General features: G+C 41.7%; 1 protein-coding gene across 1 annotated transcript in view; it reads right to left on the bottom strand.

The window, feature by feature from the left end:
* Nucleotides 1-254: 254 nt before the first annotated feature.
* Nucleotides 255-14,599, bottom strand: part of Pcolce2 (procollagen C-endopeptidase enhancer 2) — a gene marked incomplete at its 5' end in the record, with an annotated part of 31,237 nt that continues 16,892 nt past the window's right edge. The window contains 4 exon segments of the mRNA XM_017795168.2: nucleotides 255-723; nucleotides 4,764-4,931; nucleotides 7,807-7,890; nucleotides 14,358-14,512. Coding sequence (XP_017650657.1) covers nucleotides 593-723; nucleotides 4,764-4,931; nucleotides 7,807-7,890; nucleotides 14,358-14,512 — 538 coding nt within the window.

Raw genomic sequence — 14,599 nt, 5'->3', positions numbered from 1 at the left:
TCTCATCTCTGAAATTCTCAGAGTGCCCACTTTAAATTGATACGATGAGAATCTTATAAATAAATAACATCTTGAACATCATTAAGAGGGAGTAATTTTCACAGTGCCCTACAGTCTATAAGAACAAGTTTAATGGCTGCCTTATACTCCTTTAAAATATTTTAGTAAGCATTGGTTTAAAAAAATGCAAGAGAAGAATGTGACACCTCAGCAAATGCTTGAAGGTAAACCAAACATCACTATAAATACTGCACTTATAAAATCTCTTTTTTATATATTCACGCAACTCGATTCTAAAATATCTTTTACAGAGATGTATAAATAAATGTCCAAGCTGCTGGTGCTTGGTACTGTGTGCTATCATGGCAGTGGGTAGGAAGGTTTGCAGGTATTTATTTACTCCTTGTGGGCAGGGTCAGCACTCCCATCAAGAGTGTCCGAGGGTTCACACCCGGCTGCATCGTGCGAAGAGTAAATGGATCCAATCTCTCAGAATGCTCAATAGTCAACTGTATGATTTTTCTTTCTACTTAGGGAAAAAAAGATCTTTCGAAGGCAACGACAGAATGCAGCTTAAATGGACAGTTCAGTGTTAACATTGCTTGTTCTTTAAGGCATTCAGGAGCTTTTGATTCTTGCTCTTGAACATCTTGACAAAGTTGTTTGGCATGATTTTGCCTCTCCCATCTTCACCCACTTGGCCCATAATAATGTAATTTAGACCTAAAGAAAGAAAATACATAAAAATTTCTTTATGGGCATAAAGAAACAACTTAGACTGTAACTTCCTTCTGGATAATAGCTTTTTGTTTTTATTTTAACTTATTTTTGTTTTGAGACAGGGTCTGGTGTAACCCAGCCAGGACCTGGAACTTCTGAGCCGCCTGCCTCCACCTCCAGAATGCTAGGGTTACAGATGTGAGTCACCACGCCTAGTGTATGCAGTACTGGGGACTGAAACCAGGGCTTCGTTCATGCTCAGCAAGTGCTCTACCAACTGAGCTGCATCCCCAGTTCCTTTCTAGAACAATATGTCATACACTTACCCCATGTAGGATAAAACCTGATTTCAGATTGTCATTACCAAATATTTAATTCAATTAGTAGTGTAGCCTAGCTCTGTTAGAACAGGGCATGGGTAGGGAGTGGTTGGATCCAGTCACTCTGCAAATCCTTCCACTCTGCGGACCGCTGTGTTCTGTATACGTGGTTCTCTAACGCCCACTGTGAGAAAGATGCATTCAAAGGCTCTCCTTTCCTGCTTCCTCTAGGAGCCTCCAGTGCTTCACAATGAGCCTTCTTCAGATGCCCCCCAGTCCTGTAATGCATCTGCAGTTCCCTGACATTTGCAGCTACTGACCCATTCCCTCTGTTGTCCTCAACTTTCATCAGCATCTCAAGCATTTATAGATGTAAGGAGTCTTTTGTTCTGGTTGTTTGCTTGGTTTTTTGTTTGTCTGTTTTGTTTTGAGACCGATCATGTCTCCCTATATAGTCCTGGCTGGCCTGGAACTCACTCTGTAGACCAGGCTGGCCTCCATAATATATATTAATATATATTAATAGAGCTGCCACCACACCCAGCTCTATGAAGAGGCAGGAGGACCAGAAGTTCCAGCCAGGTCTTCCTTGACTACATAGTGGGTTCCATAACAGTAAGTTTTTGAGGGCCTCCGTAGTTCATGTTCTCCTTGTACTCATACAGTGCCTTGGAATAATAAGTTTCAAAGCTACTTGTATTTTTTATACTATTTTCTTAGCCCACCGATGTGTCTGGCTATGAGTTAGGTCTAGACTGGGGGCCAAATGTTTTTTTGTAAGGGCAAAAGTTCTGTAGAATTGTACAGGTTATGATGTGAATGTGAAATGTTTCTGCATGGCTTCACATGTTTAAACATGCGATGCTGTTAAGGGAGGTTGTGGAACCTTAAGGAGGTTAGGGTCTAGCTGGAGTAAGCAGGTTGCTGAAGACTGAACACTGAAGGTTATGACCAGTCATAGGTTTTGGTCTCAACTCTGCTTCCTGATCCACCAAGATGTGAGTAAACTGTCTCACTCTGCTACAGAGCTGCCAACCACCAGGCCTTTCCCACCAGGATGGCCTGTATCCCCTTATGCTGTAAGTCCTTCCTTCCTTAATTTGCTTCTTATCAGGTATTTGGTCACAATGATGAGAAAAATAACACATTTTAATCCATTTATCTGTGTGCATCCATGCCTTATATGGATAGAACATTTTCTGTGACCTCAAACTCATGATCCTCTTGCTTCAGCATCCTTAATGCCAGGATTTCAGGCTTGTGCCACCACACCCAACTAGAAATGGCCTTGGGGGCCAGCAAGATGGCTCAGTGGGTAAAGGCACTTGCTGCCAAGCCTGAAAACCTAAATTCAAATCCCAGGACCCACATGGTAGAAGGAAAGAGCTAATTCATACAAGTTATCTTCTGCCCTCCACATACAGGCTATAGCACTCCTCCCTATTCCCAGATAAATAAATAAAATATAATAAAGCAATTTTTCAAAAAAAGAAATGATGGAGGGGCTGGGGAGAAGTCTCAGCGGTTAAGAATACTGGTTGCTCTTGCAGAGGACCTGGGTTTGATTTCCAGCATCCACATGGCAGCTAACAACTGTCTATAACAGGGATCTGATGTCCTCTTCTGACTTCCTTCAGCATTGCACGACATGGGTGCACTTACATAAATGGAGGCAACACACTCATACACGTAAAATAATAAAAATAAACTATTTTTTAAAAAGTAATGATGGGGCTGGAGAAGTGGCTCTGTGGTTAAGAGCACTGGCTGCTCTTCCAGAGGACCCAGGTTTGGTTCCTGGCACCTACACGGTGACTAGCAACTGTCCATAACTCCAGTTCCAAGGAATCTTACACCCTCTTCTGATCTCCATGGGCACTGCACACATGTGGCACATTTGCATGCATGCTGGCAAAACACTCATACATATAAACTAAAAATAAATTAAAATTTAAAAAAATATAAAAAAAAAACAAACGACCTTTTGGATTTGCTGAACGTGTTCTCTATTCTGATGCCTGAGAGTCTGGCTAAATGGTGTGCTTACTTTTAACAGGTATTTTTCATGACAGCCTTGAAGAATGGTTGTCTAAAAGCCTTCAAATTGGAAGTAACCTACTAGGGTTGAACAGAAGAACCACAGGAATCTCAGTGAGCACACACTGCTGATAGCTCTTCCTGAGACAGAGATGCTTTGAGAGCTATCTCCTCCCCAGAACAAAGCAAGGGCCACGGGAGTGCAGATGATTTCAGCGACATTAGAAAATATCTTTTTTTTAAAGCCCAGGCTGGCCTCAGACTTGATTAATCCTCCTGTTGAGAGTATGTGATAGGATTACAGGTGTGTACCAACACACTCGGTTGAAAATAAGTCTTAAAATTACATTTTATTTATTTATTGTGTGTTTTTTTATGTGTGTGGGTGCACATGTACCATGGCATGTATGTGGAGGTCAGAGAACAGCTTACATGAATCGGTATTCTCTTTCCACCACGTGAGTCCCAGGGATGGAACTCAGGTTGTCAGGCTTGGCAGCAGGTACCTTTACCTGCTGAGCCATCTTGCTGGCCATGAAAATAACTTTTTGACTACAGATAAAATTAAGCATCATACTGATGTGTTTTAGCAAATGCTTGACGCAGTTGTTCCGTTTTGCCTCATCCTTCCTGTGGTCTTGGCAGGTTGCAGAGCTGTGTGTACATGCTCAGCAGCAGTATGTGGTGTCTGCTGCAGCTTGACCGTCGTGTACAGTAGCAATAACTCGTACAGTAGCTGCGGCGGAGCATTCTGAGCTTAGGGCGCATACTCCTTTTGTTCCCAGAGCACTTTTACTGAACTCGTAATGTAAGCTACTCAATTTTATAGTAGGAAAGGTTCAGAGCGCCTAGTGTCACTCGAAGCCTATTTTGGACCAGCTGTACACTAGTTTCTGGTTCCTACTGCCATTTCTGTGCAAGGTTCAGATTGGCTAGAGGGTGCTTACGCCAGTGTTCTGCCCTTCCTATAATTTGTTTTAATAACTGTGTTAAATTTGAAGTTTAAATAAAAACATAAACTATTAAAAACTTTTTGTAAGTAAATTTTCATAGTACCTCTAGGGAAAGGAAAATGGTTTCAACTTTTATACCCCTCTTGACTTATTGAAATGTTAAAAACCGAAACACATACATTCCTTTTATAAGTTAAAGATCTTTTTTTAAGTCCTATGTTTCTGACACTGGAGTAATTTTCCTGTTTCCATAATTTCTCTTAATAAAATTATTCCTATCAATGCACAAACTATCTACTATCTCCACACACTGTTCCCAAGGCTTTATTTTGATCTCAGATAGACCTCTTTCTTCTGAAGTTCAGTTCCTCATTTCTTGTTGCGGGCTGGACATTTTCCTTTAAACATACTATTGGTAACTGGCGTTATAATCTTCTAGAACCTTTCTCTTGAGCTCATCTTCTGGTGTCTGCTCCCTTTTGATTAAAGCTCAGATGTTGCAGGAGTTACCAACTGTGCTTCTTCCACATGCTACAAGAGCTAGGATTCCAGCCCAAAGGTTTCCCACAGTCAAAGGCTTCTTCTCTGTCAGATGTGGGCCATGTTTCAGCCCTGATTTGACTTCCCAACACCAGCCACTGCCTGAAAGGCCCCTGACTTGCTCAGAGAGACTGCCAGGCTCCCTTCTCTGGCTCTGAGCGCCCTAGAAGAAAGACTACAGTTTCCTCCTTACCTCTTCTGAGAAGGGGGCACTGCTTGCAGACCACTGTGACCTTGACACTCATGTTCTTGCCAGCCTGCTGAATGGCCAGGTTTCCCTCTTTGTAGATGCTGATGATTGAGACTGTGGCATGCAGACTCCCACCTCGAGTGACAGTTGTGATAACCGTGCCGGCCAATACTGAAGAAGAAAACAGCTTTGAAATAATGTGACCATGAAGGCAAATCCGAGCAGAGATGAAAATTATATTCATTCTCTTACATTTCAGAAACAAAATGGACTACTGTTAAAGAGCTCTTGAAATTGATCCTGTATATTTGTCACTAAAATTCTGTTTTGAAAAAGATCATGGAGCTATAATACTACACTGGATGTTGGATGTTGGTTCCTAGGAGAGAAAGCTAACTGCTTGCCCAACTGCCATCTGTTTCTGAGGTGGAAATCCTTTAAAATATTCCATCCAACATGTGGGTTGACTGCCAATTAAAGGGTAGATTTTTGTGCCTCTGCTTATGAGTATTCAACAAGCTCTCGAATCTTCACTGACTCTGAGCCTGCATGACAGGGCTGAACCACGGGACTCTGGGGTCTGCAGGTGAGCGTCTTCCTTTTGCATCTGTCCCTCAATCCTCTCTATAGCTGTTTTGTATGAGTGTGTGTATGTACATATGTATGTGTGGTATGCATACATGTGTATGTGAAGGCCAGAGGTTTACGTTGGGTGTCTTATTCAATCACTTTCTACTTTAGCTACTGAGACAGGGCCTCTCACTGAACCCAGAGCTTGCTGGTTGTTTTTATGTGGGTTCTGGGCTCTGAATGCTTGCAAGGCAAGCACTATATTATCCACTGAGCCATCTCCCCACACTCTAGCTGACTCACTTCCTTGAACTTTTGTTCACCCATGGAGCTCATCTCTCTCTAGTGAGCAGTAAATCTCCATCTTTTCCTGTGTCTTTTGTGTTCTTTCTTTATCCACTCTATTTTCTTATTTAGAAAATCAAAGTATAGAATTGAGGTATAATTTAAAACATTTTCTTCCATTAAAAAAGATCTCTAGAGTCAGAGAGATGACTAAGTGGATAAAGGCTCCCGCTGCCAAACTTGAGGATCTGAGTTCAATCCCTGGAATTCACATGGTGGAAGGAGAGAACTGGCTTTCACAAGTTGTCCTTAGACCTCCATGACCCCGTTCATGTGTGCATGCATACACATGTGCGCACACATGAATACATACACATACACACATGCAAATATAATAAAAAATTTAGTCTCTATCAAAATTCAGTTGATTTTAATTCTATAACTCCTTTTTTCCATCATGACAAGCCTCTGTTCTGAGCCATGCAAGGAAAGATGTGACTGTCTTTCTCAAAGAATAGCTGCTTGGCACTGTCAGAGGCTGAGGGGACAATTCTGTGTTGCAGGAGTTACACCGATGACTTTTTAACCAGTCGTGATCTTGTACTAGCATTCCCCAGTTATCCGGACAACCAAAAACTGCCCCAGGGGACTGTTTCCTCCCCTCACTGAGGACTCACAGTCCCCTGGTGATAATATTTGGTCACTGTGCCATCTAAGTGAATCACAGTTAACAGGATAAATCAAGTTTGGATGCGGTGGAGGTAACCCCTTAGGACAGTGTGAGCCCTCACTGCTTATGGAGTGGGCCAAACTCAGGAAGTCAGAATTCTTAGCACGACTTGCTTTGATTCCTGGCAGTGCAGGTTCATTGCAAAATGTCAGCCTGTAGCCAAGGGAATACAGGAAGTCAGTTCTCCCATAGAAGACTAACCCAGATGAGGTGGCTTATGTGCCTGAGAAGTGCAGCATGAAAAGTGCAGCAGGATTTGTACCTTTCCTACAACGCAGTCTTCTGGGTTGCAGACAGTTACTACTCAAGGACACTAGAAAATAGCAGGATGTCTCTGAGGAGCTCTTTGTTTTGGATAAACGATTTGGGCAGTAGCAATTTTCTTTTCATGATAAGACGTCTTTAAATTTTTTTTTTTTTAAATTCAACACAAATTTGGCATCTTTTCTCTTAGCTTTTACAAGTAGTGCAATTAAAAAAAATTTTTTTATGTGTATGCGTGTATTGCTTGCATGTAGGTAAGTGCACCAGTGTTGTGCAATGCCCGCGGAGGTCAGAAGAAGCTATCGGGTCCCCTGGGACTGGAATTACAGTTGTTAGCTGCCATGTGGGTGCTGGGATTCAAACCCAGGTCTTCTGCAAGAACAACCAGTGTTCTTAACCGCTGAGCCATCTCTCAAGCCCCATAGTGCAATATTTTAATTGGAAAAATCTCTTAGAAGTTCTACCAGTGTTGTGCAATGCCCGCGGAGGTCAGAAGAAGCTATCGGGTCCCCTGGGACTGGAATTACAGTTGTTAGCTGCCATGTGGGTGCTGGGATTCAAACCCAGGTCTTCTGCAAGAACAACCAGTGTTCTTAACCGCTGAGCCATCTCTCCAGCCCCATAGTGCAATATTTTAATTGGAAAAATCTCTTAGAAGTTCTATGTGCTTTACATACCATCTCCTCAGGTTCCAGTTTATAAGAGTTCTCAAATAGACCAGATTTCCACATTTTACCTTAGCACTTTAGAAAGACATAATTGAGGAAATACTTGCATTTCTTTTGAGAGAAGTCAACTTTTGAATAGCTTAGCTATGTTTCTAAGCTATGTACTTAAGCTGAATCACAGATGTGTGGAAGAAATCCTTTACAGATGCAAAAAATACATAAAGAAAAACTATAATTTTTTTTTCAGGAGTAGTCAGCCAGAAAACACAGAGCAGCAGTATCATGTACCAAGGGTCAAATTATTAAACTGATGTGAAAAAGCACAATTTCTAAGTTATTTTTCACACCTGTGAAGTCTAACAATTTGAATAGCACAAGTCTGCAAAGTCTAGTATATAGGAAAATGTTTCTTTGGGTGAATGAGAGTGTTACTGACCCTTCACCAGTAAATTCACGGGAATGCCTTTGGGATTAAGCATGCAGTCTCGAGTTTCTCATTAGAGAGAAAAGGCTGGTTTTTCTTTCTTACCAAAGTTGCTTGAACAATAATTGCTCTCCAGAGTCCCCATCCGTCTACACTTTTGTTGACACAGGGCCACAGTGGGTTTTAAACCTTAATTAAAGAAGAGAGTCATGAGATTCAAGAAAACAAATGAAAGTATAATCGGTGTTTATATCAAATCTATACAGTTTCAAATTGCCATTTATTTCCCTGAGCCGTCGATCTTCCAGTGCACTGAAATGGTTATAAACCATGAAAAAGAAATTCTTCATGCTCCCGACTACTCTAATTTCCTCAGGGCAATCAATACTCTCTGCTGAATTTTAAACCTGAGATTAAAGATAATCCAAATGTAGCCCTGTTCTCATCTTCCTTTATATAAGCCTCACACTACAACAAAATCAATACACTGTGTGTTAGAAAAAAACTGGAAGGCAAATCCGAACTCATAAAGCACAGGTTAATGCTTCACTTAACAAGGTGAATCTACGGCCTTCTCATGAGGCCGAGAGGAGCTTTCTCGGTGCACTAAAAGCATGCAGTTGTCTAAATGTGAATAGTTAGGGCTTTCGAAATGCTGCTTGTATGTAAAGTATAAGGTTAGATGCATTAAGCATTTATTTTGAAACTTGGCACTGGGTATGAGGATCTAAAGAACTGACAAGTAGTTTCATCTATCAAGAGTCAAAAGTTAGGAGTAAAACTAAATCTAAAAACAACGGGTCTCAACTGGAGATAGCTTTGTTCTGTAGGTGACATATGGCAATGTTAGGAGACATTTTGGTTGTCAAAACTAGGGGGCACCAGTGGCACCTACTTCACAGCTTACATTGTGTATCGCAGCCCAAAGGGGGTCATGTGATTGAACACTGGACTCACAAAAAGTCTGTCTTCAGTAAAAGGTTTCTGAATGTACAATGACCAAAACCACCGATATCAAACCCATCATGAATCTGAGGTGTTTTGGGCAACTACATTGCAGCCTTGGCTGTGAACGCAACACTTGGCACTGTTTGTGACTCGAGATCACACAACACTAACAAACACTGCCTGAAACACCTTGACTCAGATTCGAGTATGTTGGGAACGGCAGTGTTTTTATTGTCTTTAGAGTTTTCTGCTCTTACAGAAACATAGTGGTTTAATTAAGGAAACAAAGACTTTTAATGTTTTCCTCCCATCATTCCTTACCACGTGAGTATCAGATTAGTATGCCTTTGGGTTGTATTGTGGTACAATGTTTGATTTTCAAAATTGTTACCTTGAGTTTCATAAATCGTTCAAGGAATTTTGGCTTAGGGTTAGATCAGAAATCCCAGGGTTTTCTGAAATGCCCCGAAACCCGTTTCTGTCTTTGTGCTATATTTATGGGAAGCGGTATTCTCAGCATTTATAATTATAAAAGTCAAAATTTGGATCAACTCTAAAAAATACTGAAGATGCTTTATATCTTTATGTGCTTTGTGTGCAATATCAATATTTAGCCAAGACTGAATTCTTTATGCAAAAATAAGCAAGTACATCGTGGGCATGCAACTTTGTTTGCAACTTTCATAAATAGTAAATTACATTATATCAAAGAATTATTTTAAAATAAGTTTCTTTATTATTTATTATTAGCAAAGGTTTGATCTTAGACAAGATTGAATTCTTTTTTAAAAATATTTTATTATTTTTATTTTATGTGTATGAGTGTATTGTCTGCATGTATGTGAGTGCACCTGTGTCCTGCAATGCCACGGAAGTCAGAAGAGGGCATCGGATTCCCCTGGAACTGGAGTTAAGGACGATTCATAGCTGCCATGTGGGTGCTGGGAATCGAACCCGGGTCCTCTGCAAGAGCAGTCAGTGCTCTTAAGCGCTGAGCCATCTCTCCAGCCCCAAGATTGAATTCTTTATGCAAAAATAAACAAGTACATCATTAGCATGCAAATTTGTTTTCAATTTTATTTATTATTATTAAAGGTTTGTATTTTATTCCTATCTTATAGGTCCACATACCCAGTGTCACACAAAAATTTCTCAGGCAAAGAGGTTTGTGAGAGAAAACAGCGGAAGAAGGCTGCTTTAGTGAGCACACGCCAGGATTCTGTTAACCATCTGCAGTGAGCAGATCAGGCCCCATGATTGTCATTAAATCATTATCTGGACCCACATATAAACAGTGCAAAGATGAGAAAGGCTGGGTTACACAAGGAAAATACATACTTCTTATTGGCATCTTCAAAGTGTTTAAAAATGAGACTGGAGAGAGCAGGTAAGAGCACTGGTCCTCTTGCAGAGGACCCAGGTTTGGTCCCAGCACCTACGTGGCAGCTAACAACCATCTGTAAATCCAGTCCTAGGGGATCCAACGCCCTCTTCTGACCTCCATGGGCACTGTATGACATGGGTGTACTTAGATACATGCAGACAATACATTCATAACATAAAATAAAAATAATAAATAAAATATTGAAAATTAAAGTGTTTAAGTTTCTAATTATTAATTTCTATGTGGTAAAGTGCTAGGAAGAGCAAGACCGAGCACTGTAACAGAACTGCCTTTGCTGTAACCATACACTCCCAGTATGCTCTGCAGGCTCCCCTGCAAAGTTATCACTTATTCTTGCAGCCCTATTTTACTCTAAAAAAATCAGAAGTGGATTGCAACATTAAAACATAATAATTTAATGTTAAAACAAAGAAAATAGTGTAAATATACATTTTCAAAAGAAAAAGAAGTCAGAAAAATTTTAGTATCATTGTTTTGGTACCTAGTAACTGAGTGAAAATCAGTGGCACTATGGATGAAGGAGAGCATCCTTCCATGTGGGCTGTGAGAGACCTGCTCCTGTCAGCCACAGAGCACGTGTCTGGGAGTTGGGTGGGTGTCCTACACTACTGCTGCAGTGGGTCTCTGTGCGCCAGTCTTTAAATCACAGGCTACTCTACCCTCCCCCTGATCTTACTGTCTTTGTCTCACTTCCTGCACTCACAAGCTTAGCTCCTGGTTCTCAGCCTTCCTCTGAACGGGCTCCTACACCATTGCCAAGAGCCCACCTTATTTATGTCCCACAGTCTCAACCTCGTCAGGGACTGCCCTCTGTTGCATCTCAGTCACTCAATTCCAGGCTCATACGTCCTCTTGCAAAACCATGTATTCCCCATCTCTCAAATGGCAAGTCGAGACACCCTAATACCCAGGATAGCCTCCTCCTTTCTAGGCTTATTTAAATCTCATGGCTACTGCCCTACCCCCGACATCGACAGTTCAGTGCCTTGACTGCTCTCATTTTCCCAACTTGGTTTTCACAGCCCATTATTTCAATGAGTTTCTTTGCAATTGTTTAAACTCCCATTTCCTCTCTGTCCTTCAACCCCCAGAAGCCCTCCAGGAGAATCCACTTTTTCAGGGCCTGCACCCAGTCAGCTGAGTTCACAGATGCACATCAGAAAGTAACAGGCTCTTTGATGATCAGCTATCACACTTCCACAGCCATTTTTCAAATTCTTCCTCATTCTCCTAGCCTCTAGTGTGGCCACTCCCTTTTCATCCTCATGTTCCAGAGGTAACAGAAGTCACAGCGGAAAATGTCTCTGAGATGACCCCTAAACCTCAAGGTCACCTTTATCTGCACCCTCTCTCTTCTTTTCCTCACCTTAGAGAGGAGACTGATCTCTCTGATCCGCATGCCTCTTGCAAATCCTCTGGAGCCAGACCTTCCACCTCTGTAGAAACCTTCCATCTCCATCTGTTCCTTCCATCCGCCACTGCATTTGGCTATGTTGTTAGAGGGCCACGTCAGTGTTCATATGCTCACCTCTTGGCGCCTTTTTTTCTCTTCTGGGGCTTGCGCTTCTGCAATGAGTTGCTGGAACCTCCTACCTCTATTTCTCCATGTTGCTCCATGCTCCCTCAGCCCACTCTGGCTCCTACATGCACAGCACTGCTTATGAAACTTCAGATCACAGAATCAAACAGAAACATTTTGGTCCTCCGTTATTTGAAGTCCCGTCGACCAGTGAATCGATGACCACCTCTTCTGCAGACATTGTCTTCCATGACCTGAGCTCCTGATTGTTCTCCCTCTTCTCTCTTCCTCCTCTACCAAAAGTTAGCATTTCTAAAGTTTTTGTTCAGTTTCTCTCCTCCTTGTGCCTGCAACCTCCCCAAGGCAGTCTCATCCTAGACTGAACTCTCATTCACCTGCACGACGACTCTTAAATCTCCCTCTCTGGCCTGGAGGCCCGTGTGTCTGCCTGCATGACCCTCTCCACTTGAATGTCTCATGGATATTTCAAGCTTTAGTTTGTGAATCCCACCCAGTATTCTCTGCTACAGTGAACAGCAACATTTTTCCCCAGGAAAGGACCTGGGGGCTGCCTGATATTCTTGACGCGCCCCTGGTCTTTCTAGTCCAGTTAACCACCAAGGCCTGTCACTGTCTGCCACTCAACTCTGGACTCTGTTTTTGTATCACAGCACAGTTCACCTAAACAAACAACAAGGTTCTTCTCTGTCTTGATTCCTACAACCCATTCTCTTTACAGGGCCAAAATTATCTTCATAGCCAATAAATCTCATCTTGAACTTCATTAAAACCCACCAGCAGCTTCCCTTACCCTTAGGGGAAAAAAATCAAAGTACTCAGAGCATATGGAGATGGGTGCCAGGGCCTGAAGATGAAGCTACAAGGTGAAAAGGGGATAGAGAGTGAAGCCCTTACACACTGCGGGAAGGAGTTTGGACTTCCTGGCTATCCAGTGATCACTAGCCATACTAGTTCCTATGTCATTAGCTGTGTTTCAAGGGCTTGCTAGTGGGGGCCATTTTGGGTCACACACCAACAAGATGATGAATTTAATAGAAGAGTGACACGGCCTGCTCTGGGGTGGAGGATGCAGTGGAAGGCAAAGGTGACTAAGAGACTGATTAGCCACGCTGCAGATGTGTTTGGGCCAACAAGCGGAAAAGAGATTTAAGGCAAAAAAAAGAAAAAAAAGAGTGATTAAAGCAAGCTAAGCATGATGTGATTTCATTTTAATGTCACCAAAGGTCTAGGAGCTCAATACCATCTATGCTTAAAATTTCCGAGAAAGTTTAGATGGGACCTAAAAACCAGAGAGTCACGAGCACATGGGTGTGGCTGGAAAGAAGGTTCACAGGCAAGAAGAAGGCCAGGCCCACTGAGCAGGACTGGAGACGCAGGACAAGAACACTGGCAGTGCACAGCCAGGCCACAAGGTGGCCAGCTCGTAGAGTGCTCAGAGCTTCCAGAAGTGTCTGTCTGTGTTTTGGACACCCTGTCTGAGGTGGATGAGGAAACAGTAGGCAAGAAGGCCCACACCACTATCTTCCAATTTGCTTCTCCTCCCCGATTGTGGGTTTTCAATCTGAGTCCTGAAATGCCAGGGGGTGGAGCAGGTGCAGGGACCCTCTGCCTTTCCAGTGCTTCGATCATGACCCACAACAGTTTCCAAAGAGCCTCTGTCATATATTTGAGAAGAAATGATATATTTTGTATGATATTTCCTGAGTAGCAAAAACAAAACAAAACCCTTAAACTGGCAGTTGTGAAAACCCAGCAGGTATCAAGGCCCTAGAACTTTAACCCAAAATACAATTTTATGTAATAAAATGAAAACTATAAGAAAATAGTTGAGAAGGGAGAAAGGCAATCTAGGATAGCAGTTATCAAATTACAGTTAAACAGGAGGACTATGCACTAGAATTCTACAGCCCTGGAGCACGACCATATAATAACTTTGTGTGTGTGTGTGTGTGTGTGTGTGTGTGTATGTGTGTGTGTGTGTCTTTTTTAGATAGGGTCTCCCTGTAGTCCCAACTGGCCTAGAACTCACTGTGTAGACCAGGCTGGCCTTGAACGCTCAGAGATCCTCCTGCCTCTGACTCCCAAGTGCTGGGATTAAAAGCATGTGCTACCATGCCCAGCTATATTATATATATTTAAAATAGTAAGTTTTAAATTTTTTTTATTATTATGAGGGAGGCACATATGTGGAGGTCAAGTGGACAATTCTGTGGATTTGGTTCTCTCCTTACTCCACTACATGGGGATCAAGCTCAAGTTGGCCAGGCTTGCATAGCAAATGCCTTTACCCACTGAGTCATCTTATCAGACCTATTTTATATATTTTATAAAGAACTAGAAGCAAATATTTAAGGAGACAAAATGCTCATTACTCCAGTTTGACCATTGTACACGGCACACATGCATCAGATATCACACAGCACACCACAAATATGTACTGATCATCATATGTTAAAAATTTAAAAAACAGTGAAGGGAAGAATTTTGTTAAATACAAATAAAGGAACATAAAAGGCTTATAAAGAGGGTGCTTATAATCAGCTTCCCAGTAATGGCTATACTTTCCTTAGCTGGGATTTGAAACTCTCAGCTCATAAGCATTCTTCCTTTCCTACCTTTCCTTTACTGGTCATTATATTACTTCTTACACAAGTTCTCATCTAGTTATTTCAGGTCCCAGTATATTCTTATTCTTTATACTTCAAAAGAATTCTTTTTACACTACTAAAGCTTTTGTACCAACTTCCAAACACAGGAACTTACCTGCAGTTACAGGAAACGTGGTGGTAACAGGCATTGCAGTAGTTGTAGGCAATTTCTTTGGCCTAAATTTGTAGTGACCAATAAATCCATCTGCAGTTAAACTTAAGTCTGATAAAAACTGAATAAGAAGTTCATTTGTCTCAGATACAATTGGCCTAAAAGAAGAAAAACATAATTAAAGTGTCACCTCCCTGAAAATGTAAAGTCTAGTTTCCCAGTAGACAATAGATTGGTTATTTGCT

This window comes from Nannospalax galili, unplaced genomic scaffold, assembly GCF_000622305.1.
Source record: "Nannospalax galili isolate Female #2095 unplaced genomic scaffold, S.galili_v1.0 scaffold708, whole genome shotgun sequence".
Classification (NCBI taxonomy): domain Eukaryota; kingdom Metazoa; phylum Chordata; class Mammalia; order Rodentia; family Spalacidae; genus Nannospalax; species Nannospalax galili.
This window is presented reverse-complemented; position numbering and strand designations above follow the sequence as displayed.